General features: G+C 39.9%; 3 protein-coding genes across 4 annotated transcripts in view; 2 read left to right on the top strand and 1 right to left on the bottom strand.

Annotated features, from left to right (window-relative positions):
• The window catches only part of LOC121181801 (AP-3 complex subunit beta-2), a 33884-nt gene extending 32148 nt beyond the window's left edge, over positions 1-1736 (top strand). For both annotated transcript variants that reach the window (XM_041037951.1, XM_041037950.1), the window contains 2 exons: positions 38-176; positions 1217-1736. In XM_041037951.1, coding sequence (XP_040893885.1) covers positions 38-176; positions 1217-1403 — 326 coding nt within the window. In that variant the 3' untranslated portion in view covers positions 1404-1736. The remainder of the gene's footprint in view (positions 1-37; positions 177-1216) is intronic.
• Positions 1737-3469: 1733 nt separating this feature from the next.
• On the bottom strand, positions 3470-13649 carry sv2 (synaptic vesicle glycoprotein 2). Its single transcript, XM_041037954.1, has 13 exons — positions 13516-13649; positions 12799-12897; positions 12279-12440; positions 11876-12038; positions 11515-11636; positions 10996-11159; positions 10829-10909; positions 10415-10513; positions 10019-10107; positions 9434-9561; positions 8589-8684; positions 7921-8080; positions 3470-5291 (listed from the first exon to the last, which is right to left on the bottom strand). The coding sequence occupies exons 1-13, from the start codon at positions 13610-13612 to the stop codon at positions 5108-5110; spliced, it is 1644 nt and encodes a 547-aa protein (XP_040893888.1). The 5' UTR covers positions 13613-13649; the 3' UTR covers positions 3470-5107.
• Positions 13650-14014: 365 nt separating this feature from the next.
• snx1a (sorting nexin 1a) lies at positions 14015-25924 on the top strand. Its single transcript, XM_041037953.1, has 15 exons — positions 14015-14144; positions 16992-17916; positions 19281-19417; positions 19715-19793; positions 19893-19936; positions 20197-20338; positions 20442-20520; positions 20619-20694; positions 20878-20991; positions 21306-21399; positions 21556-21761; positions 22532-22675; positions 23007-23087; positions 23182-23253; positions 23461-25924. Exons 1-15 carry the CDS (start codon positions 14016-14018, stop codon positions 23509-23511), a joined length of 2373 nt encoding a protein of 790 aa, XP_040893887.1. The 5' UTR covers position 14015; the 3' UTR covers positions 23512-25924.

Below are 25924 nucleotides of genomic sequence, written 5' to 3'. Positions count from 1 at the left end.
TTCCAGTTTGACCAGTGCTCTGCTCGCACCCCTGCAGGTCAGCTGATGGGTATGAATGAAATCACAGAGAAGCTGACTCTGGACGTAAAGTGCCGGAACGAACACGCCATCGTCCAGCGGGTGACCACCGCCGCCAACCTCAGCAGGGTCCCCTGTGGTTCAGATAAAGAGTGCAGGTGAGAGGATTAAAAGAGGAATCAGCCGTAACACAACCAATACAAAGCTGTGCTGGTGCCGGATCTTTAATCTGAGTGAGGCACACAGAAGGTTTTTGTCGTCTGCCAGAAAGGATGCAGGATCACTTTTGGAGGAAAACGTTTTATCAAAATATGAGAAGCTGTGCCAAGAATACTGGATTTCAGGTTAATGTGTTTGTACAAACATACAAACTGGCACTCAGTCTGTGGCTGGAGCAGATTTCGACCAACCTTTCAGAGTAATGCCCTCATGTCTGGATTGTGATTGTGTACCAGTTTCGTGTCACTTTGCCAGTTGTGGCTTTAAAAAAAAAAAAAAAAAGACCTGCAATTCTAGTGCCCCCCTCTGGCAAATCACTGCAATGGTCCCAAATGTAGCACAACACACACACACACACACAGTTTATCATTTATGCTTTGCTGCAAATGGACCAATTAACATCAAATAACTGCTGTTTTAAACACAAATTGTTTACAGAACTTTGTGATAGTTAAGTATTAATGTTCATACTGAATTTTGTTTTGAATTAAAATCCCACATCAAGATATTGTAGCTCACAGGTCTCACTTCATGAGATCATTAATACTTATTTACTTTTTGTTGGATTTTAACACTTTACCATATAACAATAGATGTAACATCTAAACACACCAAGATCAAGACAGTGTTTAATTTACTATTATTCATTATGTCAGATATCACATCTCTTCTTGGAGATGCAAACTGAATCTGTGGTGAAGCAGGTTGGAAATTCTCATCTTTACTTAGATTCATTAAGTTAATCTGATTTTAACCATAGAACACAGTATAAATACACTAAGTTTTAATCATTTAGCCAGTTCAGTCTATTCTTATTGACTGTTTTAGAGTCAGGGTAATGTTTTTAAATGTCCCTGCTGACCACACTGCTGTTCATGTTGTTTTATTTAAATTTAAAACCTCCTGACTGACACATGTGTATCCCTCCTTTATTCTGTGGCTTCGTCTTTACTTCTGACCTTTGCTACTTTGACTTCAGTCCTCCTGTTCCTCCTCCTGATCATCCTGTCCACAGGTTCGCCGGCAGGACGGTGACCAGCAGCAGCCTGGTGTTGGTCACCGTGGCGACCAAAGAGGAAGGAGTCGCCCAGCTGACGGTCAACTGTGAGAAAATGGTGATTGGCACCATGCTGGTGAAAGACATCCTCCTGGCTCTGACGCAGTGACCTGTGTCCACGTTCAACCCTCGCCTCGCTCCACCCGCCGCTCACTTATCGTCCAAGATTCATCACGTGTAGCATCTCCTCCGTTCTCCTGTAAGCAGAATAAATGAGAACGTTTCCAGAATGTTTATGCCCAGTTTGTTGTTTTGTTAAAGAGCCCCCCCCCCCCGACTTTTAGAAATCACTCCTAAAAACACTGAAACCACAGCTGTGCGTGATCTTCATGACAATCAGACATGATTGATGTTGGACCCTCACTCCTTTCTAAAGTTTCTTGCTTTTCATAAAATACTTAATATACAACGTATTTTCCTTCCTTTATCACATAATTGGATTTTGTGGACTCAAAATTTATGAGAAAAGAAAAGAGTAAATAAAACATAGATGAATGTGTATCTTTTAAACTTTAAATTTACCAAAAACATCTGAGTGTGAAATACTGGTCTAAATTTGCTCAAACATTACAGGATCCTACCTGATGGACCAAAAAAAAAATCTCTTACAACAAGGTTCACTTACATGTTTTCTAAGCTTTCAGCTACATCTCATGACCTTCGTCTTCACTAAGACTGAATCACAGCAAGTTTCTGTACAGCATCTTCCAACAATAATTCAGTTTAAAGTGATGTACATAAAAAAGGCATAGAAACATAAGGTGATATAAAATAATACGTACTGAATAAATAGGATTTTAAAGGAATAAAATATAAGATACAAATAAGCTAACACTTAATAAAACAGGAAATTACAATGCAGTACAAGATCTGAATGAATAGACCCAAATGTTATTAAATAAAAAAGCAGTGAAAAGTTTTAGAGCTGAGGGTTGGAGCAGACCTCAAGGTTTCTGGGAATTTATTCCAGACGTGGTGCATAAAAACCGACCCCCAAACAAAACGTCACATGGTCACATCTGAGCAGACGCCATCTGCTGAGGAAGGCCATGAGATGCAGCGATAACGCTTTGAAAACTGTGGTCAAAACAAAAGGAAGTGTTTCTGTGGCATTAACCTGAGGATGTACAGAGAAAAACAAAGCAGTAAACTACAGCTGCTGGATTATCCCACGTCCAATGCTAAGAGGATAAGTTTTAAAAATGATCCAGTTTCACCCATAAAACTGAGTTTTTCTTCGCTATACAGGAGTTTTTGGTGAAATCATTTAGAAATAATGTGGCCAAGTAAGTTTTTATTATCCTCTGACAAGTGGATGCACAAATCTGTCACATCAGTTTTAATTTTTAGATTGTTAGTTAGCAGCTATCAGACTATTTTAAGATGTAGATACTATAGGTAGTAGAAACTATACTGTAGGTATAAATTCCCCAACAACAGGTCTGTAAGATCAACACTCTGAATGTAGCATGAAGGCTCGACTGAGACAACCACCACCTATGACTGAGTCCATTCTGGCACAATAGATGCTGTTAATCAATAACTCAGCCCTCCCTGGAACAAAGAAGGATTTTCATGTCATTTGCCTACAGTAGCTGTCATAGTGCACATGCTCATTGCAGTCAGCGGGACATTTATAAAAACTGAAGATGTATAAATGTTATTGTATGTATTGCGACATGTAATACAGTACTACTATAAGGTGTGGTGTGTGTGTGTACGAGTGTGTATGTGTGTTTGTGGGCATGACAACACTGAATATCGACCTGGCAAACAAACACGACCTAGCTGTTTTCAAAAATGACTCTTGTAACACTTGACTTGATCATCATCATGAAGCACATTATAATCGTTATAATTTATTTAAATGTGATTTGCTGCTCTCTCATTTAATCATAAATGTATTGCCTGATAAACCAAAACTACTTTGTCCGTTTCACAAAACTCTAGATGACGATGTCTTGTTTTGTCCCGTCCAAAATCCAAACTCACAAATTCACTGTTAATGTAAAGACAGTGTTACATTTCTGATAATCAATTGAAATACCTGTAGATTATGATTGTAAATGTGCTCATGATAATGTCAAAAGGTTGTTACCTTGATCTCATTCGTCAGGCGACAGTTTTCATGCCTTTCATTACACTTCAATTTCAGGTCAGAGGTCACATGGCTTCTTTGTTGTTATGGACCCTCATGTGTCCAGTGGCTGCACTTTTTTTTTTTTTTTTTTATCTGTATTAATTTATTGCTGCTTTACTGTTGTGTTTTACCAAAGGAATACAGAACAGCGAAACACCAACCTTCATCACAGAAAACTGAGCAGCCGTGTTGGACGGTTTTATTTTGGCCTTTTTTTTTTACCTGTTGCATTGTTTACCATTCAACCACTCAGACCTGAAATTTCCAGTCACTGCTGCACATTCAGTCATTAACATAATTAAAGTGTAGGAAATTCTAGTTTTAAGGTAAACATCCAATGAGGAAAAAGTCAGTTTTCACAGAAACGGTTGCATAAAATGATTTTCCAAATCATAATTCATGCCTGGCAAATTCATTTTACCTGTATTGGCTTTCAAACATCCAAAGTATGGTTTATCATACCCTGTGTGTGGTTGTGAAATGTGGTCCTGAAGTATTACAAGTTTATTTATTATACAAATAAAAAAAATACAGATACAGTGTTTGCGTCTTTTGTCCTTCTGCCCAGCTGAAGAAAGAAAAGCCCCTGCACCGCCGTGCTGTTTAATCTCAAACTGACAGTTCTATTAAACGAGAGAAGAGTTAATATGTAGAGATCAAAAGAGTGGCAGTTTGAGTTACAACCAAAAAAAGGGAAGTTGTAAATTCTCCTGTATTTTCTCCACCGGTTTTCCCTCGTATGGTGTGATTTTTTAAATTTGGAAAACAGTTTCCTGAAAACATTTGCTGATAATAACATACTTTTGCTTTGTTAGGTTTTTGAATACAGGACGTCTGCTTGTAGTGAAGTATTTTTACTGTTGTATTTGTACTTTTACTTAAAAAGGATCTGAACACAGTACAATCTGAACTGTATGATAGTGCATGTACAAATAATATGACATCAAAACAGACACGCCTGAGATAAACAGTAGTGTTTATTTTTTTTTTTTAATTTCTTTGGAAAAAAGTGCTTCAGTTGTCTCAAAGTAATTTGAAAACCTTTACAAGGTAAAGGTTGTGATCTGAAATTAACGATCTTTGGTTTACGGTAGGAATGATTCACTGGTGTGGTCCAGTTTGACAGATCTGGTACAGAAACACTTCTGAAGTAAAGACTAATCTCAATCTACAACTTTTTTTTCCCATTTTTTAAAATCTAAAAAGTTTGTTTTTTTAACTGACAAGTTCTAAACTCGAAGTCACAGGTGTTTGTTGATTTATCACACTGGGTGTGTAGGGCAGAGAGCCTGAAAATAACTCCTGTGAAACCAAATAATCAAACACTTCATAAAAGCCTAAAACATCCTTCAAGCGTCTTCTCAGTTCAAGGCGACAAAAACATTCAGGGACATTTTTTTTCTTTTCTATAAATGAGGCCAACATCAGCCTCTGCTTTTTTGACTACACAAGGAGGTGAGGCTTTTGTAAAGTTTAGAGACTGACAAATTTTAAAAACCTGTCCTTGACAGTCTTGACATTTTTTCTCTTTGTTGGCATTTTAAATGAGGCACAACAAAAGGCACAGGATTGAAACAGGAGATACACTATCAGAGAACCTGAAAGACAGAAATTCTCCATTCTCCTTCCCTAAGGCCATTAAGAGGATGTTGGCTAAGTATTAATTTGAAATGTCAGGTGAGCTCAGTTTGTCTGGTCTGTGGAAGCAGTAGACCCACCAGTCCTCCGGTCAGCAGCAGAGCAGAAACCATCAGGATCGGCACGGCACAGTTCGAGTCCACCAACTTTCCAAAGACTACATTACCCATGATGGCCGCCACTCGGCCCACGCCCGTGAAGAAACCAAGAGCGGAGGACCTGAAAGAAAGAACACAGTGGATGAGGATGTTATACTACTTATTCTTTATTCATGCTTTTAAAAAAATGAGGAAAAAAAGGAAGTAAATAAATTGATCATCAGCACAAATGTTTGAAATGCCAGTAAAATCCTTTCAGTAGTACCCTCAGTAGAAGTTTCAAAAATGTGGCTGAAACCTTGAGAACATTTAAAATTAAAAAAAAAAAAAAAAAAAAAATTAAATTGAATTTTTTTTTCTAATGTAACCTGTAGCACAATGGTTCCAAATCCTTTTGGCTTAGATTATCTAGAGTTCTGAAGAGGTGAAATTATGCAGTAGGGCTGAACGATTTTAGGGAAAGGTCTAATTGCGATTTTTCTGGCAGATATTGCAATTTACAATTTTTTTCAAACCAAGCTTCAGTGCAATATTCACAATGTACAGTAACATTTACAAACATGACAGAAAACTACATCATACCATTAAAACATTAAAAGCCATTACTCTAACGCTAAAAGAGCCATCTTTGACTGTCTTAACTTACAGTAGTGCAGAAAAAAATTCTTAACTGTGTTAAGTTAAAAAAATGAAATATCCCAGGGCAATATTCTCTCCGGTGTGGTCAGTGGGAAAGTATGCTGTCTGCAGGCAGAGACTTTTCAACTCAAAGCTGTTAGTTACGAAATGCACAAACTAAGACACGGCTTGGTCGTTCTGCCTGAACGCATTTCAGTAGTTGGGGCATAATACTCCACATTTTTCAGCTCTGTAACCACTTTTTCTTCACACTCACACGGTACAGCTGTGAGATAGCAACCTGGCTGAAGTCATGCAAATACCAGTGGTGCTTTTTCAAGTGCCGGGATAAATTGGTTGTGTTTCCGCTGGATATTGCAGCTTTAGCGTGACATGTTTTGAACAGTACCTGTTTCTGGTGCACGTCTGCAGCCTCGAAGCCGAAACAGTTCCAAATAAGCGATGGGCTGTTTTTCTTGGGGATTAAATGCCGTAACTCCGCTTCTGCTCCAGCTGAAGCCATTTCACTAATTAAGCAGCAGGTGGAGTAGGTTATACTGATTGCTGCTCGTGCACAGGTCAGGCTAACGGTTAGCCTGACCTGTGCACGAGCAGCATGCCGCTTCTGATTGGTGAGCTCGGCAGGTAGGGGAGACCATAGACTGTACAAGACATGGACGTAGCACCCGTGACGTCACCCATTGGTTTCGGGGAGTCGGTTTTATGACCAAACCACGGCCAATTGAGCTGCGCCATCTTGGATTTTAGTGGGAGTCTACTTTCCATATTTGGCGGAGAGGCGATTACTCTACGGGTCAGCCGGAGTCAGCCGGCCGAGAACCCACCCACTTCGGAGCAATATTTAATATTTACCGGCTTTCACCGCTGCCTCCATCCACTATCCACTTACAGTTACAGCAACCTGCTCTGTCCATGCAATGTCGGATTTTTTAAACAGAAAAATGAGACGAAATAAAATTGTAGCCTAGTATTCCCGCAAGACTGTGAGAGCACAGAACACACCCCGACAGCGTTCCTAACATTAGCTGCTCCGGTCCTCTATCTGTATCAGCAGCGACCATAAATCGGCAATTAAGTCAAAAGCCAGCTGCAAAATGTGCTAATACATGCTAATTAGCGCAAACATCCAGGTAAAATAGTGAGAAATTTACTTACCGAAAAAACTGCAACACAGACTCCTTCGACGGTCGGTTAGTACAGTCTACACTACAACAAGCCATATTGTCACAAAAAGCTTATCCGAGCATTGGCAAACAAACACGGACACTGCAGCCCCTGTCAACCGCTGAAGATAGCCTGAGGCCTCTGGATGTAGCCGCCTAGCCCAGCCGATGCTTTAGTAAAGAGCTAACTGCCAGTGCCTGTCTACAGGCTGTCACTCAACGTAACCACGCCCTAAGTAATGTAAGAATTTTAAGCCTAAATAACACTAAAACGGTTGTGGTACAAAAAAAAATCACCCGCCCCACAGTATTCACGGAGGTGGAAACTATCAATAGAGACCAAAAACAAAAATGTACCAGGCTGTAAATATGTTTTTTTAGGCTGTAAAGCTGGCTATTTTAACATGGGGGTCAATGGAGAATTGCTCACTTCTGGAGCCAGCCCCCAGCAGCAGCCGAGGAACTGCAGCTTTTTGAACGCAGAAGTGATCCTCACTGCTGAAAGCTACAACTCCCCCCTTGGGGGAGACGGAATGTAGCCTATGTGTAAAATAGTTGACACAGCAGATCCTGGGTCAGTCAGGAGCACAGCTTTCGCGATCACGTTTGCGTTGTCTGAAATCCCAATTTCGATCAGAAAACGATAAATCGTTCAGCCCTATTATGCAGCATTGAAGATGAAAAACAGCATAAATCTGAACCCTCAGATTCACTGTTACTCACCAAAGCCCTTTTGTGTGAAATCTTGAGGTCTAATAAACAAGTTAAATGCATCTTCCTTCTGCAAAAAAACATTTGAAAAGACGATTTTTCTTTTGAAACCTGTATTTTTTTGCACGTCTCTGTTTTCTAGCTTGCAGCCCTCTTCTTGGTGAAAATCTGCACGGGCAAACATTAAGCTGCTTTTATGGACCTTGTTTAACTAAAGCTGAGTTTTAGGCGAGGTACCGTAGCTGCGTCGGGTAGAGCTCTGTTCCCACCACGTCCAGGGCGTTCCAGGCGATCACGGACACACCACTGAAGACACAGGAGAGGACCACACTCTGGGCTTTGGTTTGGACTACATAGATGAGGAAGACACTCAGGCTGGACACCACCAGGCTGCAGGCTGGAGACACAGCAAAGATGGAGAGATTAAAGATCAGATGTCAAGTCTGAGGATTTGTGGTGTGGCAGCAAGACCTTGTGGTACCTCCCTCATTCTCTTCTTCAACATTTGTTCATGGTCAATGTTTTGCTTTAAATCTGAAACTATAAAGTGTTTACTACCAAATTTCCCAGAATGGAGATAATATATCTGTGTGTGGCTGCTGGAGTCATTGATCAATACAACTGACCAAACAAGTACTGAGATTTTCATCCTTTAAAACCTTCAGCCTGTCTAAGTCCTATTTTGGAATAAACCTTCCCAACTCGACAGAGCTAAAAATTAAACGGAATTTAACAATTAATGGTTAAATTATTTTATTATTTAGAGTATTCTGCTTTTATTAACATAACTTCTCATTGGGCATTTATGTTGGATTAGTCACCTTAGTAAAATGAAGTGTGCAAATCTATCTGAGTAAAACTTCACTAAACTATGAAATAAAGCATTTTATGAACAGTAGACTCACACAGCAGTGCCTTTCCTCCAGTGCTGTCCATCATCAGGATGGTGAAGATGTTGCCTGGCAGGTTTGATGCAGCAGTGATGAAGCCCTCCATATACACTGTCAGGGGAGGAACAGGTTTGAGATGGAACGTGAGGATGAATTAAAGAAACATCCAACCAACCAATACTCCACAATAAACCACAATACAAGTGATAACATTTCAATAACACAGGTCAATAATTTTCCTGGAAATAACCATGTAATTTAGTATAATATGATAATATAGAAAAGGAAAGCTCAGTGTAAACCCAAATAAATACATATTCTTCATATATTATGAACTGTATTCTTGCCTGTAGTGTAGGTTGGTCACTAGGTTACATTATCTATCAGCTAGAAGAGCTGAACACTGCCATTGTTTTCCCTTTAATTAGATCAAATAGCTCTTCCCAGAAAACGTTATGAAAACGATAAGGAAATTATACGCTCATTAAAAACAGCATCACAGAGACAGGTCATAACATGTATGTATGCACAACACATTCAAACCTTAGGGCAATTCAGAGCTTCTTTCTCATCTGAGCTACACACCTCCCACTTACACTGTGTGCTCCACTGTGTAATTATTATTTTAAAAGTATATTAGTACCATATACTTTAACACTATTTTAGCTATATTATGTTACATGTAAAGATAATTTATAGATAATTAATTTTAATCTCATTCTCAAACTTTACCTCGTTCTTATTTTCCATGGACTAACCCTAAACTGCAGCTTTACGTTAATTTCTGTGTTTGCTGACTGGAAGAACAGAGCTGATGGCAGTAAAATCAGCTCAGATTCTTTATTATCCCAGCAACACACCTGCTGTCTTGACTGGGTAGCAGCTTTGGTTGTGAAGTGGAGATGGGAGGGACACATTGGCACAGGGCGAACCGCCGGCCTCAACTCTCGAAAACAGCTCCGGGAGCCACATCCACAGCCCGTAGTAACTACAGACACACACATTGGACAGCGATTTAAGGGCAGAGTAGTTTATGTTTCATTGTCAAACTATACCAATACTTACCTAAGTCCCAAACACCAGTGAGTCAGCAGTCCAGAAAACAAAACTGGAGTCACTGGTATTAGAGTTTTTGTATCTGGAAACTGTTCCCTACCTTTTAGTATAAGACCTCACAGACAAGGTAAAGATGAACACCTTTTTGCAGTTAAGCAACATGATTTCTGGCTGCTGACGATAAAATATTTCCAACAGTTATCTCTCGCTGCCATTTACAGCTGCAGAGCTGCTTGCTGTAGATTTATCACATCAGCAGAGGTGAAACACACGAAATAAAACAAGTGCTGAAATTGTATTTTCTCATGTCCGAAAACACAAGAATAAAGGTGAACTCCAGTGTCACTACAGGTGCTGCTAAATGTAGACAAACAGATGAGAGTTCTCACCTGAAGGAGATGCAGTAGAAGATGATGAGTAGAGCGATGCTCCTGGATTTGAGAGGTCCTTTAAACATCTGTTTAATGGGCACCAGGCCCTGTAAGCTCAACCAAAGAATTAATTCAAAATGACATTGAGAAATAAGAAGGAAATAATTAGATAAGCACAAGTCAATGTAAGACCCCTGTTATAAAAGGAATAACCAATGATTTTTGTTTGAAAATAAAGCCCCAGTGGCCCATTGGTAATATTTTGGTCAAACAAGATAAGGCTCCGAGTAACATCAGGTAATAAAAAAACAGTGAGCTTTTACAGTCTGCTGCAGCTGTTGTTTGGCTCAGATAACCTCTAAATCATGTCTTTGAATGTCCAGTCACGGCTGTGTGTGATTTGTGAGACGTTACCTTTTTTAAAATACTGGCAAGTCGCTCTCTACATGAACCCCGAGCTCTGGTCTCCTCCGGTTCCCCTCTGTGCTTGGAGCTCGTACACAAACCAAATTCCTGCAAAAGAAGGATTAGAATAGAGAAAGATTAGAGACATTACACTTAGAGCAGTACACAGTATTACAGAAGCAATAAAGGAAGTGTTTACAGAACCTTTTCTCTCTTTGTCATGATGCCAGCTGCGTCTTTGCAGTTCATGAATTTTTTTTGGTTGCCTTGTGTTTTATGATTTGTCATTTACAACTCTGTTATTCTTTGTATCATCACCACTTCACTTCTGTGCTTTATCATTATCACATTTTATATTGTTTGTACACCAAACAATGGCAATAAATCAATTTAGGCAAACAGGAAACAGTCTTAATTTCATACCGGGAAAGCCTTTCTTTTCCCCCTCATGTTCAGCTCAAACATCAATCTGAAGACACGGATCGCCTCTGTCTCCCGACCAGCCTGGCAAAGACAGGGGAAAACTATCAAAGACAAGTCAGGGCAGGAAGCATCCTGCTGACACAAGCACTAGTTTGGCCTTTGAGTACCTCCATGAGGAACTTGGGGCTTTCAGGCATGAGCAGCCTGAAGACGAGAGCTGAGGTGAGGCTGGGAACGGAGCAGAGCACCACAAACAGTCTCCAGCTCTGGAAGTCCAGTGTTCCCAGAGAGAAATGTGCCCAGGTTCTGGGAATCACCAGCCAGGCCAGACCTGTAGCCAAAAATATACACAGTCACTTACTACCAAACACAAGGTGCTGTAAATTTTCCATTTCAGAAAAAAAGACAAGGAAGTGAATGCTTTCACCCTAAAGTTTAAATGTTTGTGTCTAAATTGTTTTTTTAGGGCAAAGAATCATTGAATAAACTTGGTAGTGATTCATCCCTGGGGTTTCTGCCACCAGACATCTACCTCATGTTTTATATACTGAATTCCAATTTCTAGATCTATTTGTGATAGTTAACGAAAACTCAACTTCACTGAAACAACAGAAATAATGTATTCTACATATGAGTGTATCCTGCAACACACAGACACTGTTTTAAGAATTGATATCTCTTCCCACCTGCAGCCAGGATGTTTCCTGCCATCCAGAAGGTGGCCAGAGCGCTGATCATTGCTCCTCTCCTCAGCCGGGGCATAAACTCTGAGAAGTATGAGAAGATAACGGGGATCGACCCACCGACCCTATGGAGGGGGAAAAATAAAACAAATCTAGTTTGTCTGACTTGTGTTTTACGTTCACCCTTTAGTTTATTAATTATTTAGCCACAGAAAACTAATCGGTAGTTATTTTGATAATCAATTAAATCAAAAAAGTCAATCAAAGAAATCTGAGGATGTCACCGTGGATTCTGGTAAATTACAGAAGGCATTTTTCTGTATTTTCTGGCATGTGTGTGGCTGTCAGTTAATCACGTCCTCACCCGATGCCGCTGACAAACCGCAGCAGCAAGAAGAGCCAGAACCATGGAGCCACGCTGGCCAGACCTCCAAACAGCCCGTTTACTGTCAGGGACAGAACCAACACTCTGCGACGCCCCCTCTGGTCGGCCAAGTAACCCCACATGTAGCCACCCACCATCATTCCTAGAAAACAGCAATTAAGAATTAAGAATATGAGTAGTTTTCCAGTTAACATTTCAGCTCTTGTACTGACATTTTTAACTTAATTAGCTTCACAATAATAGTTATTAAAATTAGGAGTTTTTAATTTTTTAACACTGTGTCTGTTCAGATTAGTTTTATTTGCTTTTCTTTTTCTGTATTCACAGGAGGAATTTAGCAGCTCAGGTATGATAACTGGTTCACTAAATGATTGTTATTCACCAAGGAAAATGCTGGCAGTCAGCAGGCCCTTGTCCGAAGAGCTCAGCAGCAGATCACAGCGAGCCGTTGGCAGGAGGAAAGACACACAGAGAATCTCCACGGCATCACTGGCGTTGGCCCAACCGCAAACAACCAACAACAGCCAGTGAAACAAACCAAAACCTGAGAGAAAAAGCAGAAGTAAATTAACAGAGAGAAGTTATCTGTTACAAGTTTTTGTAGGCCTCCTTTGCATAAAATCAGTGTAGTGCAGCTGCCCTGCCACGCCAAAGTAGCAAGTACTTTGGTGTGTAATGGAACAAATATGTCAGAATGCACAAGTTTAAAGATGCAGCTAAATTTAATGTGGCAGAAAAAAAAAATAGATGGGGACAATATATTTTTCAGCTGAGCAAACAATTTTACAGTTTTACAGCCCCAAGCATTAAATATGACTTTTCACGTTTGTTTCACTTCAACTTTTATCATACTTGGCATGTTCAGAAAAAAGTAAATACAACACCATCAAATGTCTGTTTACCTGCTTCCTCTACAGCTTCCTCATATGTTAATCTTCTCTGTGCGCTCCCCCTGGCTTCATGTTCAATGTTTGATGTGCTCCTGTCAAAAATGATTTCACCTATGAAGCAGCAAAACACACACACACACACACACAGGCATGGTGAACTGTACTGCAAGACATCAAAGACACAACAGCTGATTTAGACCTCTGGTTTGTTGATGCCTATCAAGCCTCACACTTAGTAAAATGAGATGAAAGGTTAATTGTGGCTGATAGATAACGCTGATAGATAAGAAGAAGTGGAAGTTGCACATACCCTCGACTACTTGACCCCACAGTCAGGTGAAAGAGGCTGGTCAGTCAATCAGCTAATCGATTAATGGGTGAATCCTTGCAGGTGTGATAAGGTGATATCAAATGGAAACACTCAAGTACAAGTTCCTCAAAACCGCGTTCATGTACATTACTAGAGTAAATCTGCTTAGTTACTTTCCAGTTGTGATAATGCATCAGACAAGACTAGTATTTGTATTTGTGATACTTCATGTACATTTTGCTGAAGATACTTTTGTACCTTAACGCAATCATAATTTTAAGTGTAAGACTTTTACTAGTTATGGTGTTTGTTTACATTTATGTATTGGTACTTTTACTTAAGTTCGGCGTCTGATTACTTGTCCCAGCACTGCTTAGAGCACCGTTAATGCTGAAGTGATGGTGTGGCACAACTTTTACCTTCATCTGACTCCAGCTCGTTTGGCTCCAGGTGACCTCCGGTGAGAAGAAGAGGCTGTCGCGCCTCCACATCTCCGGTACGCATGTGACGAGACATCCCCCCCAACCAAAAAGTCGGATGTATCTAATATGGGCACTATGTGCGGATTACCTAACTTCAGCTGCACCGCTGTCCTCGTCCATATTTACCGCTTGCACAGCTGCATCTGTCCCGTGACTGCCATGCTAGCTAACACCGACTGAAGCTAACCTGACGAGAAGAAGGAGGAGGAGGATCAGGAAGTGAGAGGACAGCGGCGGGATTGCACGTCCTTAGCCTCCAGTTTGAAGCCTGGTTCCGTCTTTAGTTGTCCAATCTCGGGGTAAACTACTACTTCAGTGTGTAGCAGCGTTGCTTCGACCTCCGTGCTTCGGTCGGCTTGTCTGCCTGGGTGCGCGCTTGTGTGTGTGCGCGAGCGGTTGACGTTACCTCCCCGTGTGTTTTTTAAAAAAGATTGAAGATGGCGACCAGCTCGGAGCGCAGTCCTCCTCCGTTCCCCGACTCCGAGGACCAAGATGTGCTGGACTCCGAAGAAGTCGGAGGCCGAGACAGTGATGAAGACGAGGGGGACGAGCTCTTCATGAGCACAGTATGTCTGAATGTTGATTTCACGGTAGCTAACTAGCCTCTGATTTGGCTAACTGACATTAACTGCCCAGGCAGTTAGCTAACGTCAGCGAAGACGGCTAATGAAGGGACTTTCGGCAAGTTTGGCTTTAGTTGTGGGAGGTTTTCACCAACCGTTTGCCATTTTTACCGCACAGACAAACACTTAATATATAATGCTGACATACGCAACTGTCATGTCAGATTATGCTTCAGTTAAATTACTCACTGCAGCTGAAATTATCGAAGCACTACGGAGGTTTTGATGCAGAAAATCGGACCTGTTCCTGGCTTTAAACAGCTGCAAAGTGAGAGCAGTGATTTTATCAGGTCGAGTAAGCAACTATATAACTAGCCACAGCGGAAACGATCAGTTGATTAATCGATTAGCTGATTGACAGAATATTATTTGGCAATTGTCGTGATAATTGAATAAGCATTTTATTCATTTTGTAAGGAAGAATGCCTATACATTTCTGTTTCAAGCTTCTCACATTTGAAGATTTGATGCTTTTGTTTGTCATACATGATAGTAAGCTGAACATTACATTACATTTTTATAATTTTGGTTTCTTAGAAAAAAACAGCATTTCTAACAATAACAATTTTCTTGCTTTTGCTATAGGGTAAACAGTTGATCAAAAACATAACTAAAGAATTCGTAGACTAAATGATTAATAAAAAAAAATCTAATTAATAATAAAATTCATCAGTTGCAGCCCTTCATATAAAATGAATTAATTAATGTGTAATAGAGCTGTAAAACATTTGCTGGTTCAAGGCTCTGTAATGTGAGGATTTGTTGCTCTCCTTGGTTTTACATCACTGTAAAGATAATGCTCTGGAGTTTTAGACTGTTGGTTGAGTAAAATAAGACATTTGAGGAAGTTGCTTTGGTCTCCAGGATGTTGTGATGGATGTTTTTCATAATTTTCTAATTGATTAATCATGAAAGCAACGGGCAAACAAATCAGTAATAAAAATATTCCTTGTTTGCAACCCCACTCTTTAATGTAGTTTTCATTTGGTTAAGAATATGTGGATGTTGTCTGTGCAAAATATCTTTGACATTTTTAAAACCAAAACTGAAGTCCTCAGCTTTGGGTGTGCACACTTATATCCATATAGTAGGTAAAGCAAGGTAGGGTTAAAATTCTGATTCTTTTTGAATGAGGCTAAAAGCTGGATCAGGCAGCCTCTTGTCATGTGAGTCAGCTGTGGTCACATGGTCAGAACCCGGATGTTTTCCCACAGTCAAAGTTCAGAGGAGAGCTTGGAAAGTTGCTGTCTTTGATTTTTTTTCTTTTTTTTTTTTTTTTTAACGAGAGCTGGACTCCCTGCTGCATGGAAAACAGTAGTCAGCAGTTGTGGATGTTACATTTACCAGAGCCATTTGCTGAAGTCATGTTTGGAGATGGACCAGGCAATAGTTGCAAGAGGATTCAGAGTGGTCTTCCACATTAAAAAGCCATGTGATTTGCTTCATCATAATTCAATCTGGCCTTTAATTCTACAGTTGATCATTTGACTGTCTTTTTACAGATGCATGTGTTAAGAGTCTGTTTACTTAGTATTACTCAACATCATTACAGGCAAGTCCACCCAAAACCTGTGATAAGACATTTACACACAGTTGCAAGTTTATTAGTTGCACCTAGTTGTGTCTGTTTTCTTCAGTAAAGGTGGACTAAATATTAAACACACAATACAGTTCAACAGCACAGCAGCAACATCTACAGCCTATAAAAAGACTATAAAAATCTCCCCAAGTAGTTTCAACAAAAGCTGAACATTACGGCCTGTAGGGGAGTAAGATTTTTTTGCAGGACATTGAGTGCATTAGACTTCTTTGTGAGCATTCATCTGATAAAGCTATTTCTGATACCTGATAAAATGTTTCAGCAAGTCATTGCTCTTCTTCAGTTACATGCCACTTGCTTTTTGATTTTAAAGGAATATCTTTGTCATCAGTTGCACACCCAGTAGCCTGGAATGACCTCATATTTTTTTGTTCTTGTTCTTTGGAGCGTCCAAAAGTGTCATGAGGCTCATTTCAGAATCAAGTTGAACTTTACTGTGCAAATGAGTAAAAAAAGCAAACAACCGGGCTACTCACTCATAAATCTAGTGTGACATTAAACAAGCAGCTGCATTCACGGCTTACAGTATGTATTGTAGCTCACAGTACTCACACAGCTTGTTTGTTAAAGCCTGTTTTATTCTCCTAAAATCCATTGAAAATTCCTAATACCTGTCAGAAAGCCATTAAACCCTCTTTTAATCACATTGTGGTCACAGCTGAGTTTATGGAAATTGTACTTTCAGCAATGCTATAGTGAAAACACTTGTTTAGGATTTAGAGGTCATGCAACTGGATCCCACAGACATGGATTATGATCCTGGAATAGTTAAGGAAAGTTTTATGAACAGTTTAATATAGTTAACCTATATGGTATGAGGAAATGTCTTATTAACTTTGGAAGATCAGATCCTTGAGATATGAGAGTACAACTCCTTTTTGTTTGGCTTTGGGTGGTGAGAAATTGATTTAATTTTTTTTTTTTTTAATAATTTTTTTTAAATTTTTTGCTTTATTGATTAAACCTTTAGTCAATGACTGAAGCTATTTTGATTATTAGTTAACCATTGTAGCCATTTATCAGCCAAAATGCCATATTCAGTGGTTCCAGTTTGTCAAATTTGAGGTTGTGCTGCTTTTCTATGTTTAACATGATTGATAATTATATATCTGGTTTGTCAGACGAACATTGTTAGTTGCAGCCCTTTTCAAACACTCTAAACCTTTTTCACTTTTTCCTCTCACCTCCAGAGCAGCCCTCCGCTAACTGAAATGGACACCACACTGCCACCTGCCAGTCAACACAGTGATGTTTTAATGAAGCCTCCCACTGACATCTTTAACGATCCCTTAATCGTTCCCGTCACCAGCCAAACCGAAAACAAACCAGCAAGTGAAGCTGTCAGTGAACCCTCGGATGATTTCATTGACCTAACAAACAACGTAACCGAAGCTGCTGCTGAAACCGTTGTAGGTGGAGCAAAAGACACAACTGAGATCTCTTTAGATGAACCCACAGATGATTTTGTTGACATATTGGGAAGTGAAACTGAACGAGAGGAAGCGGTTGTGGCAGTTGTTAGTGGTGAAGCAGTAACAGATAAAAATGAAGTGACAGGCAGTGTTGCAGATCCACCTAGTGATGGGAAACCTGAAGTAAAAGAAACTTCCACTGCTCCAATCATCGACTTCAGTGGTGACTCATCAGCCAGTAACACACAACAGTCACCTGGGACTGACAAAATTGTTGACCCTCTGGTTGATCTCCTCAGTGATGCTCCACTCGCTTCTGATACCAAAAAACCCAACAGGGCAACAGACGACCTGTTCAGTGATGACGGAAGCGACTTGTTTGGAGAACCACGGCAGACTAAATCTGCCAAGCAGCCACAGAAAAGTCTCTTTGGTGAACCTGACGAGGATCTGTTTGCTGAGCCACTGGGTGCCACCGCAAAGAAAACCAATAAAGAGCAGAAGGACAAATCTGTCGCAACCAAAACTGCTGCTGGTGATGCTGTCAAGCTAGCTGGGCCTCTGCAAGAGAATAATTCTGCAGAACCTGCTGATATCTTCACTGAAGAAGCCGTCGCCACAGCGCCTAGCATCAGCAACACCAGCACTGTCAGCTCCAAGACCAATGGAGTCCACTCTGAAGAGGAGACGGATATCTTTGCCGGTGGGTCCACCATTGTTATTCTTTGGTTACATTATGAGGATTTAGAGTCCCGAGGGGAGGATTAGTGACAGAGGGAGTGTTCACATAAAGAAGGTGAGACAAGTTACAGTCATGGACGGATTAAGATTCAATGGATCCCTGAGCACAGACATATAAAAGGCTTCCCACTCCACATACAGTCCACCTTGTTTATAGTTGTTTTGTGTCTTTTTGTTGTCAGTTTGTGTCTCTCTAGAGTCATTTTGCATCTCTTTGTGGTTGTTTTGTTTAACTTTGTGGGCCTTTCGCCCTTCATGTCTCTTTGTTGTCATTTTGTGTTTATTTGGGATTGTTTTGGGTCTATTTGTTGTTGTTTTGTGTCCTTTTGTAGCCCTCCAAGCCCCTGGGCTTGGGCTTGGGCCTGTGCTCAGTGGCCCTGTGTAAAATAGCTACACTGGCTACATTCAAAGCCACATGTGAGCAACAGATATCTGCACTGTTCTCAGTAAAAAAATGTAGGGGTCAGTCTGCTTTCAGTTTTGGGATATGTTCAAGAAGAGAGATATCCACATTCAAAAAAACTTGGGGGAATTGGTGGTTGGTTCAGATTATGTTCTTCTATCTACAAAAAAAAAAAAAAAACAGTCATATTGAGGCCTTTAAATTTTTTTCTTTTTTCCCCAAAAAAGGTGTTTGTTTGCTGTTATTAGATAGAAGATGGTAGAGTGCTGACAGGAAATGAGGGGAGACAGACAGGGCATGGCATGGAACAGAGGTCTACAGCTGAACTCACAACAGTGACATTGCGATTCATTTCATGGTCTAAACCTGTGGTCCAGTATGATGACCTTTTAGCTTTCCTAAACAACAGAGTGCATCAGTTACAACGAAAGCATTGTCACTTTCATTGTGATGGACTGGAATTTGTTTGTTTCCCCTCACGGCCAAAATTTTGGCCAGAGTTTAAATCTGCACAAACTTGTATATTTATTTGTGTTATGTTAAGGTGAAAAGCCTTATTATCACACAGAAAGAAACAAGTTACGTTCTATAGTGAAGTTCTTAGTTTGCTGTTCTCACATTACAAATGTGTAATATAATTTAATTTAAAGATTTAAAGATTTAAAAATGAAGGTTGATTGGATAAATGTGACAAGAAAAAAATTAAATGTGTAAAGACATGCTCATCTCTATTGTTATTTTGTTTCTTTGTCCAATAATGAAGTAACTGTAGAACTGTAAAGTTGCCGGTTTTAAAGGTAGACTTATAACAGGGCCAGAACAGTCAAGGATGTCAAATAAATAAAAGACATCTCTCTACACATTTCCATTCAGCTTATGATGACTCACATCTAGTTTCATTACTTTCTTTTCCTCTCTAACAGAAGCCACAGTGGAGCTTTCTCTTGACAGTCCACGGAACGAGAGGAAGAAGGAGGTGACAGCCAAACCGTCTGCGTCCACCCCCGCCCTGTCAGCTGCTGCCAGCCTGGCCAAGCCTCAGTCTACTGTCCTTGAGGAGGTACATGGATATCTAATCCCAGAGTGAAATTCCTAGTGTGACTGTAACAAACTAACAACTGAAAATTGTTATTTCTGCAAACCATACCATACTGTTCATTTTAAGGTTGCCTGAAATATCAGAATTTTGAGAAACTGGAAATATTAGCAAGTTTTAAGCCACTTTTCAGCAAGTTAAAATCCCACTACAACCAAGTGCCAACTACTTCAAGAAACGGTTCCAATTTTTTACAAATATCCAAATTCTGCAGTGATTGCCACTGGAAACATTTTACTTTCTGTTCAACATTTGTTTCAGTTGGAAGAAGAAGAAGAAGAAGAGGAGCAGGAAGACAAATTTGACATCTTTGTCTCTGTCAAAGACCCAGAAAAAATAGGTGAGCGTTATTGTTTTTATTTTGTTTTTATTAAATGATGTATCTGGGTTTATTTAATTACCACCTCAATGTCTTCCTTTTTTTTCTTTTTTTCCCCAGGGGACGGGATGAACGCTTATATGGCCTACAAAGTGTGCACACAGGTAAAAACTCTGTCAGTGTTGCGCCATTTCACTTAATGTGAGGTTGTCCATATTAAATCCAGAGGAAGTTAGTAAAGCTACTCATCAGATGTGGAAACACTGGTCAGTGTATTGGAAGGAAAACGCCCATGCACTGTTCTTGAAAGGCAAACATAGATTACGTCAGAATTTTAGAGTTGTAACTCACCAAACTTAAGCCTCTTAGGTACATGAAATACAGTAATATAAAGACTTACAGTGGAGAAAATTGTCTCTTTCAGACCACACTGCCCATGTTCCGCAACAAAACATTGACAGTGAGGCGACGTTTCAGCGACTTCCTCGGCCTGTATGAGAAGCTTTCAGAAAAACATGGACCAAATGGATACATCGTGCCCCCACCACCAGAGAAGAGCATCTTGGGTAGACTGACCAGCTATACTTTTCCTTTCCTTTCATTTTCTCTTAAGCTGTAAGAGTAAATTTGATCTCTATCAGCTATGAAAATTGATTTTTTCTTGCACAGGTATGACAAAGGTGAAGGTGGGGAAGGAAGATTCCTCATCTGCAGACTTTGTTGAGAGAAGAAGAGGTGCTTTGGAGAGGTAAAAGATAAAAAGGAAAGACAAAAAAAACAAAAGAAAAGGTTTTGTCATGTTGCAGTGCCTATATAAGCACCATTCACCATTTTCCCCTTCAACAGGTATCTCCAGAGGGTAGTAAATCACCCATCGCTTCTCCAAGATCCAGATGTTAGAGAGTTCCTGGAGAGGGAAGAAGTAAGCTGAAATTGAGTTTGAAGAGTCTTAGGGTTTTGTGCCTTTTTTGGCAAAGACTTGGAGGAGAGATGTATTATTCCTCGTCCATTTCCATATTCTTGATTGTTTTGGATATCTGAAGTTTTAGTATATAAGTCTTGACTGTGTCATAGCTGTGGTATGTGTGTGTGTGCTTGTCTTCAGTTGCCCAGAGCAGTGAGCACCCAGGCACTGAGCGGCGCCGGTTTCCTGAAAATGATTAACAAAGCAACAGATGCTGTCAGTAAAATGACCATCAAGATGAATGAGTCAGATGTGGTGAGTTCAGCTGTAAACACACACTCCTGCTGTTCCCAACAGTTTCTCTTTCTGAGAAACTCTCGTGTTGCAGATCATTTTTGTAATGAAGAAATCTGCATGTTTCAGCAAAATTTGTAAACTGATCCATGTGCACTCATTCACAATGGATAAAGGTGACATTCGGCAAAGTTTGGCTAGTTCATAGGTAAAGCATAGTTGTTCAAATATTGAAGGTTAGGCAACCAGCCAACCAGAACCTATTTGTGTAAAGTTTGTGTGTAAAATAGATTGGAGAATAAGTGGAGCTGTACTAATAGTATGTTTTGCTGCAGTGGTTTGAGGAGAAGCTGCAGGAGGTGGAGTCTGCAGACCAGCAGTTCAGGAAGCTTCACGCTCTGGTCGAATCCCTGGTCGTGCACAGGAAAGGTTAGTTGCTAACAGATACTCCATCATCAAGCGTCCAGTCTTAATTATCTTTTGATCAGATCTCACAAGAGATGATCCCTAATTTATTTTCCATTCTTGCTGCCACATGGTAAATGATAGAATACGTTTAACGTTTGGCTCTCTCTTCCCCTCTAGAGCTGTCTCTGAACACAGCGAGCTTTGCCAAGAGTGCGGCCATGCTGGGCAGTGCAGAGGACAACACCGCTCTGTCCCGGGCTCTTTCCCAACTAGCAGAGGTGGAGGATAAGATGGAGCAGCTACACCAGGACCAGGCTGCAAACGACACCTTCAGCTTCGCTGAACTCATAGCAGATTTCATCCGTCTGCTTGGAGCCGTGAGGGTACTGAGAGAATTTTATATGAAACTAATCAAAGCTTACTCTGCATAGTGAAGTATTAACTTTTCAAATAGTTTAGTCCAAAAATAAAAAAAACCTGACAACGCTAAAGTAACATGAGCACTTTCACTTTTCAAAGAGTTGGAGGTAATGTGAGACCTAAGTGAGACAAACAGACCAGATGAGATTTGTGAGATATATGAGTTTAGGAGTAGTAAATTTTCATTTTTGTGCTGGTTAAGACATTCATTAACACCTCAAAAATCTTCAAGCCTTTCCATCTTGTCACTGTGGTGTACTATCTTAGGCAGTGAGGTCAAGTCTGCCATTTTAATTTATTGCAAGTAGCTGTGTTGAATCCTTGTGAGGAAAATCCTTTCCAGAAAATTTTACTTTGGGAAGTACTTTCAGGGTCAAGATGAAATGCCACTAAAATGATAAATTTAGGAGAAAAACAAAAGCGGACATGCATGAGGCGATTGATTCATTTTACATACTGTACAAAGGGATGCAGTATGAGAGTGTCACGGTACTTTAATGTTGGACATGTTACCTAAGCAGCCTCATCACTTCTCTCAAAATATATTTAAAAGCTAAATAAATGAAATAAACCTGGATTATATTCCACATAACAAGCCAAATTTCTATTGATGGCAAAGACTTGACATTTATTTTGAAATATGTTCTGAATAGAAGCTGGAATCGGCTACAGGGCGAAAGTAAATAGTCTGATATAAACATGAAATGCTCCTCTGTGTGTCTGTGGCCTGCAGGGGTCGTTTGATCACCGGATGAAGGCGTGGCAGCGTTGGCAGGACGCTCAGGCCATGCTGCAGAAGAAGAGGGAGACTGAGGCCAAACTGCTGTGGGCCAACAAGCCGGACAAACTGCAGCTGGCCAAAGAAGAGATCGCTGAGGTACAACACAGGCCAAAATCAACATAGGGAAAATAACTCGGATGAGACTCAGAAGCCTGGAAGTGCTTAAGTTTGATGTAGTTTTTTTTTTTTTTTAAGATCAGGGACAGTGTTTGAGTAATGAAATTGAGGACAGTTTCAGTTCAGTTAAATGTCAACTGAACATGAGTTAAATGTGACTTTTTTTCTATAAACTTAAGACACAGTAAAGCAAATACACTTCACAAATACACAATTCTAATAGATACTGTGATTACATTTTTACATCTAATAATGTTGACTTGCAAGTCTTTGTCAACTTTGATTCCTTCTCCTCTCTTCTTGTAAACAGTGGGAGGCCAAAGTGACACAGTATGAGAGAGACTTTGAAAGAGTTTCTGCCACTGTGCGCAAAGAAGTTGTTCGCTTTGAGGTACCACTGTTTATCCTTTTTCTATTCCCTGAATGACACTGGATGCCTGTTTGTTATTTTACTGCTAAACGCATTTTAAAATTTTCTCTTACAGAAAGAAAAGGCCAAGAATTTCAAAACACAGATAATCAAATACTTGGAGTCTCTGCTTCAGTCTCAGCAACAGGTGAGTGTTTTCTAGTCTCTTGTCTCTTCTAGTCTTTGTATTTCCATAGACAAGTGTTCCTCCTGTCAAACCAGTTAGTGGTGTGGGGGGGTGTTTGCCCAACCAGCAGTCTAAAACGTATTAACTATTAAATATATTACATATTACCCACTTCTTGCCTGCAAATTATGAATGAACCTGACACTGTTGACTTTTTTTCCCCCTCAGCTGATAAAGTATTGGGAGGCTTTCTTACCAGAAGCAAAAGCAATCGCCTAATCCTCAAGCACCAGCCTTTTGGATGTCGAGACAGGCTGCCTTTTTCTTATACACTTTACCTCTTTTGCCTTTAAACCAAGGAAAATGCGTGCATTGTAAAGGGAGAAACAATCAACCTGTTTTTTTAATCACCTTTAACATAATAGCTCTGTATTCTATTGTATTAATAATTGTATATTTTCATTTAACCTTCCACAAATATTTTCTTATTAGATGAAAAGAGTTTGCATATACAAAGATATGGACACACGAAAAGAGAGAAAGTGTAGATGAACGATTCCATTGATTTCCACGGGAGAAGGGAAATGAACCGAGTCCGTTGTTCTCAGGATTTTCTCCCTCGTGAGATCAGGAGCTCCTTCACATCAGCAGTGGTTAATTGTTTACAGCGCGGCTGCTCTCTCATCAGATATTTCTGGGGACCCAGATGAAGAAAGTGGCCAAGAGTCTCACTCTTTTTTTTTTTCTTTTACATGACTTAAAGGGATAAAATTACAGTAAAAAAAAAAAAAAGAATTACGAGCACTTCCACCAGGTGGATAAAGTACTTAAGTACCAGCCATGTTTTCTTTGAGATTTAAAAAACGAGTGATGCTGAGGGGACTGGGTGTAGGGTAAACAGAGGCATTAGATTAGCAAACTTTACAGCTGTGGTCAAGGGTTGCATTGTACTGTGGGTGAAGCTTGGGGGGTTTCATGTTTTAGATTTGATTTCAATCATTGTGCAAACTTAACTCTTACAACTACACGTGTCTGTGCCTTTTTAAGTCCGAGTGGTGTTTTGTCTCCAGATGCCAATTTGAACCCGGTTTGAGAGAAAGTTGTACACAGTGGTGGGCAGTGCAGCAGATCGTTACATTAACAGTTGCTTCCACAACAGCCATAATGATAGAATGAGTGTCAAAGCTGAGGTTAAATACTGGTGTTTTCAGGTTTAAGTTGTTTCGTTCTGTTTTTTTTTTTCTTCCTCGACATTCTTGCCTATAATGCTGCAGTTTTTGTAGTTTGTTTTTTTCTACTCTGTTGTCAGCCTTTGGATTCACTACCTGCAAATCAACCTGCAGAGACTTGAAACAGATAATCCTCACAGCAAACATCACGTCTGAGGATGTTTTTGTCAAAGCTGCGTCATTGTTGTGTGGTAATACTGTACAGTATCTGTCAGTTAGACACCGTTTCAGGCATTACCAAGCAACAATGACTAACTTTGAGAAAAATACAATAAATGCAGACATGTTCTCACTGTATGGATTAGCCATTTTAAGCAGGTTTCAAGTCTCACCAAGTAGAGCAAGTGTAGTGTAGTGAAAAGAATGGAAACTAGTGGCTGGAAGGTCGGATGCTGCTTTGAAATATGGTTGGCGGTCATTTCTCAGAATACCAGGGCTGCAACTAAGAAAATGTTCATTATCGGTTAACCTGTTGTTGATTATTTTCAACTGTTCTTCAAAACAAAAAATCATGAGGAATACACAACATCCCAGAGTCTAAGGTGACACCTTGAAATCGTTTTACCAGCATCAGTCCAAAACCCAAAGATTTTTAATGGAACCCTGTGGAGTTTTTAGCCATCTGCCGATGGCTTCTCTGATCAAAAGCTGCCAAGAAATGCAGGAGTGTGCCAACAAAGGCAAGGAATAAGAAGACTGTTAGCAAACACCTATCTAAACAATTTAAATTAAATGAATTTAAAATGTTACCGTTAAGATACACACTGTTTTAATGAGAAACCGTTAATGTAAACATAAATTTGTTTGCAGAGAAATCCACAGGAAAAAAGCAAAGCCACACCAGCAAACTTTTTTTAAAATAACTTCAGTGACCAATTAATTCTCAAAATTGTTCATCATTTCAGCACTGAACAGTACTTTCTGTGATTCCTATTAAGTGGGCAACAGCATGTAAAAAACACTGGAATAATCTGTTTTTAACCCAGTCTGAAAGCACCACAGCTGGATTTCTGATGTTGACCTGTAGATAAAAGATGAACGTGAAACACGCTGATGTGACAGTGAGCCTAATGCTTCCCTGACGCCTCAGTCTGCAGTTTGACAACTGAGTTTTAACATCAAACAGTAACAAACCCCCGTCACAGGTCTATGTGGCGGAGTTGGCATCTTATGATTACAGCTTTAATTTCACATTTGCGCACAGTTTAAACACTTCATCATTTGTTGTCATTACCGCATCACTAAACTTGCAGACATTTCTTTGCACTGTTGTTTTGTTTGTTTGTTTTTGACAGTTAGCGACATGCTTGGTTTCAACTGTTAGATTAGACAGCACTTACTTAAAACCTGCTGTTAGTGCGTCCTCATACTGTATGTCATCACTTGTCAACGTGCAGAGCAATGTCAGCAACATGCACTGTCAGAAAAATCTTTTAAAACAAATCAATAAAAGTTGCACTGTT

This window comes from Toxotes jaculatrix, chromosome 5, assembly GCF_017976425.1.
Source record: "Toxotes jaculatrix isolate fToxJac2 chromosome 5, fToxJac2.pri, whole genome shotgun sequence".
NCBI classification, from domain to species: Eukaryota; Metazoa; Chordata; class Actinopteri; family Toxotidae; genus Toxotes; species Toxotes jaculatrix.
The sequence above is the reverse complement of the archived record's forward strand: the minus strand, read 5'-3'. Positions and strand labels throughout refer to the sequence as shown.

Coding starts and splice junctions, on each gene's coding strand:
- sv2 (XM_041037954.1), bottom strand. CDS start 13,612: ATGTCTCGTCACATGCGTACCGGAGATGTGGAGGCGCGACAGCCTCTT. Junction 11,160..11,514: donor AGGAAACATCCTGGCTGCAG/GTGGGAAGAGAT, acceptor TTTTGGCTACAG/GTCTGGCCTGGCTGGTGATT. Junction 5,292..7,920: donor CTCTACCCGACGCAGCTACG/GTACCTCGCCTA, acceptor TCTTTCTTTCAG/GTCCTCCGCTCTTGGTTTCT.
- snx1a (XM_041037953.1), top strand. CDS start 14,016: ATGGCGACCAGCTCGGAGCGCAGTCCTCCTCCGTTCCCCGACTCCGAG. Junction 17,917..19,280: donor GGAGACGGATATCTTTGCCG/GTGGGTCCACCA, acceptor CCTCTCTAACAG/AAGCCACAGTGGAGCTTTCT. Junction 23,088..23,181: donor AAGAAGTTGTTCGCTTTGAG/GTACCACTGTTT, acceptor TTTCTCTTACAG/AAAGAAAAGGCCAAGAATTT.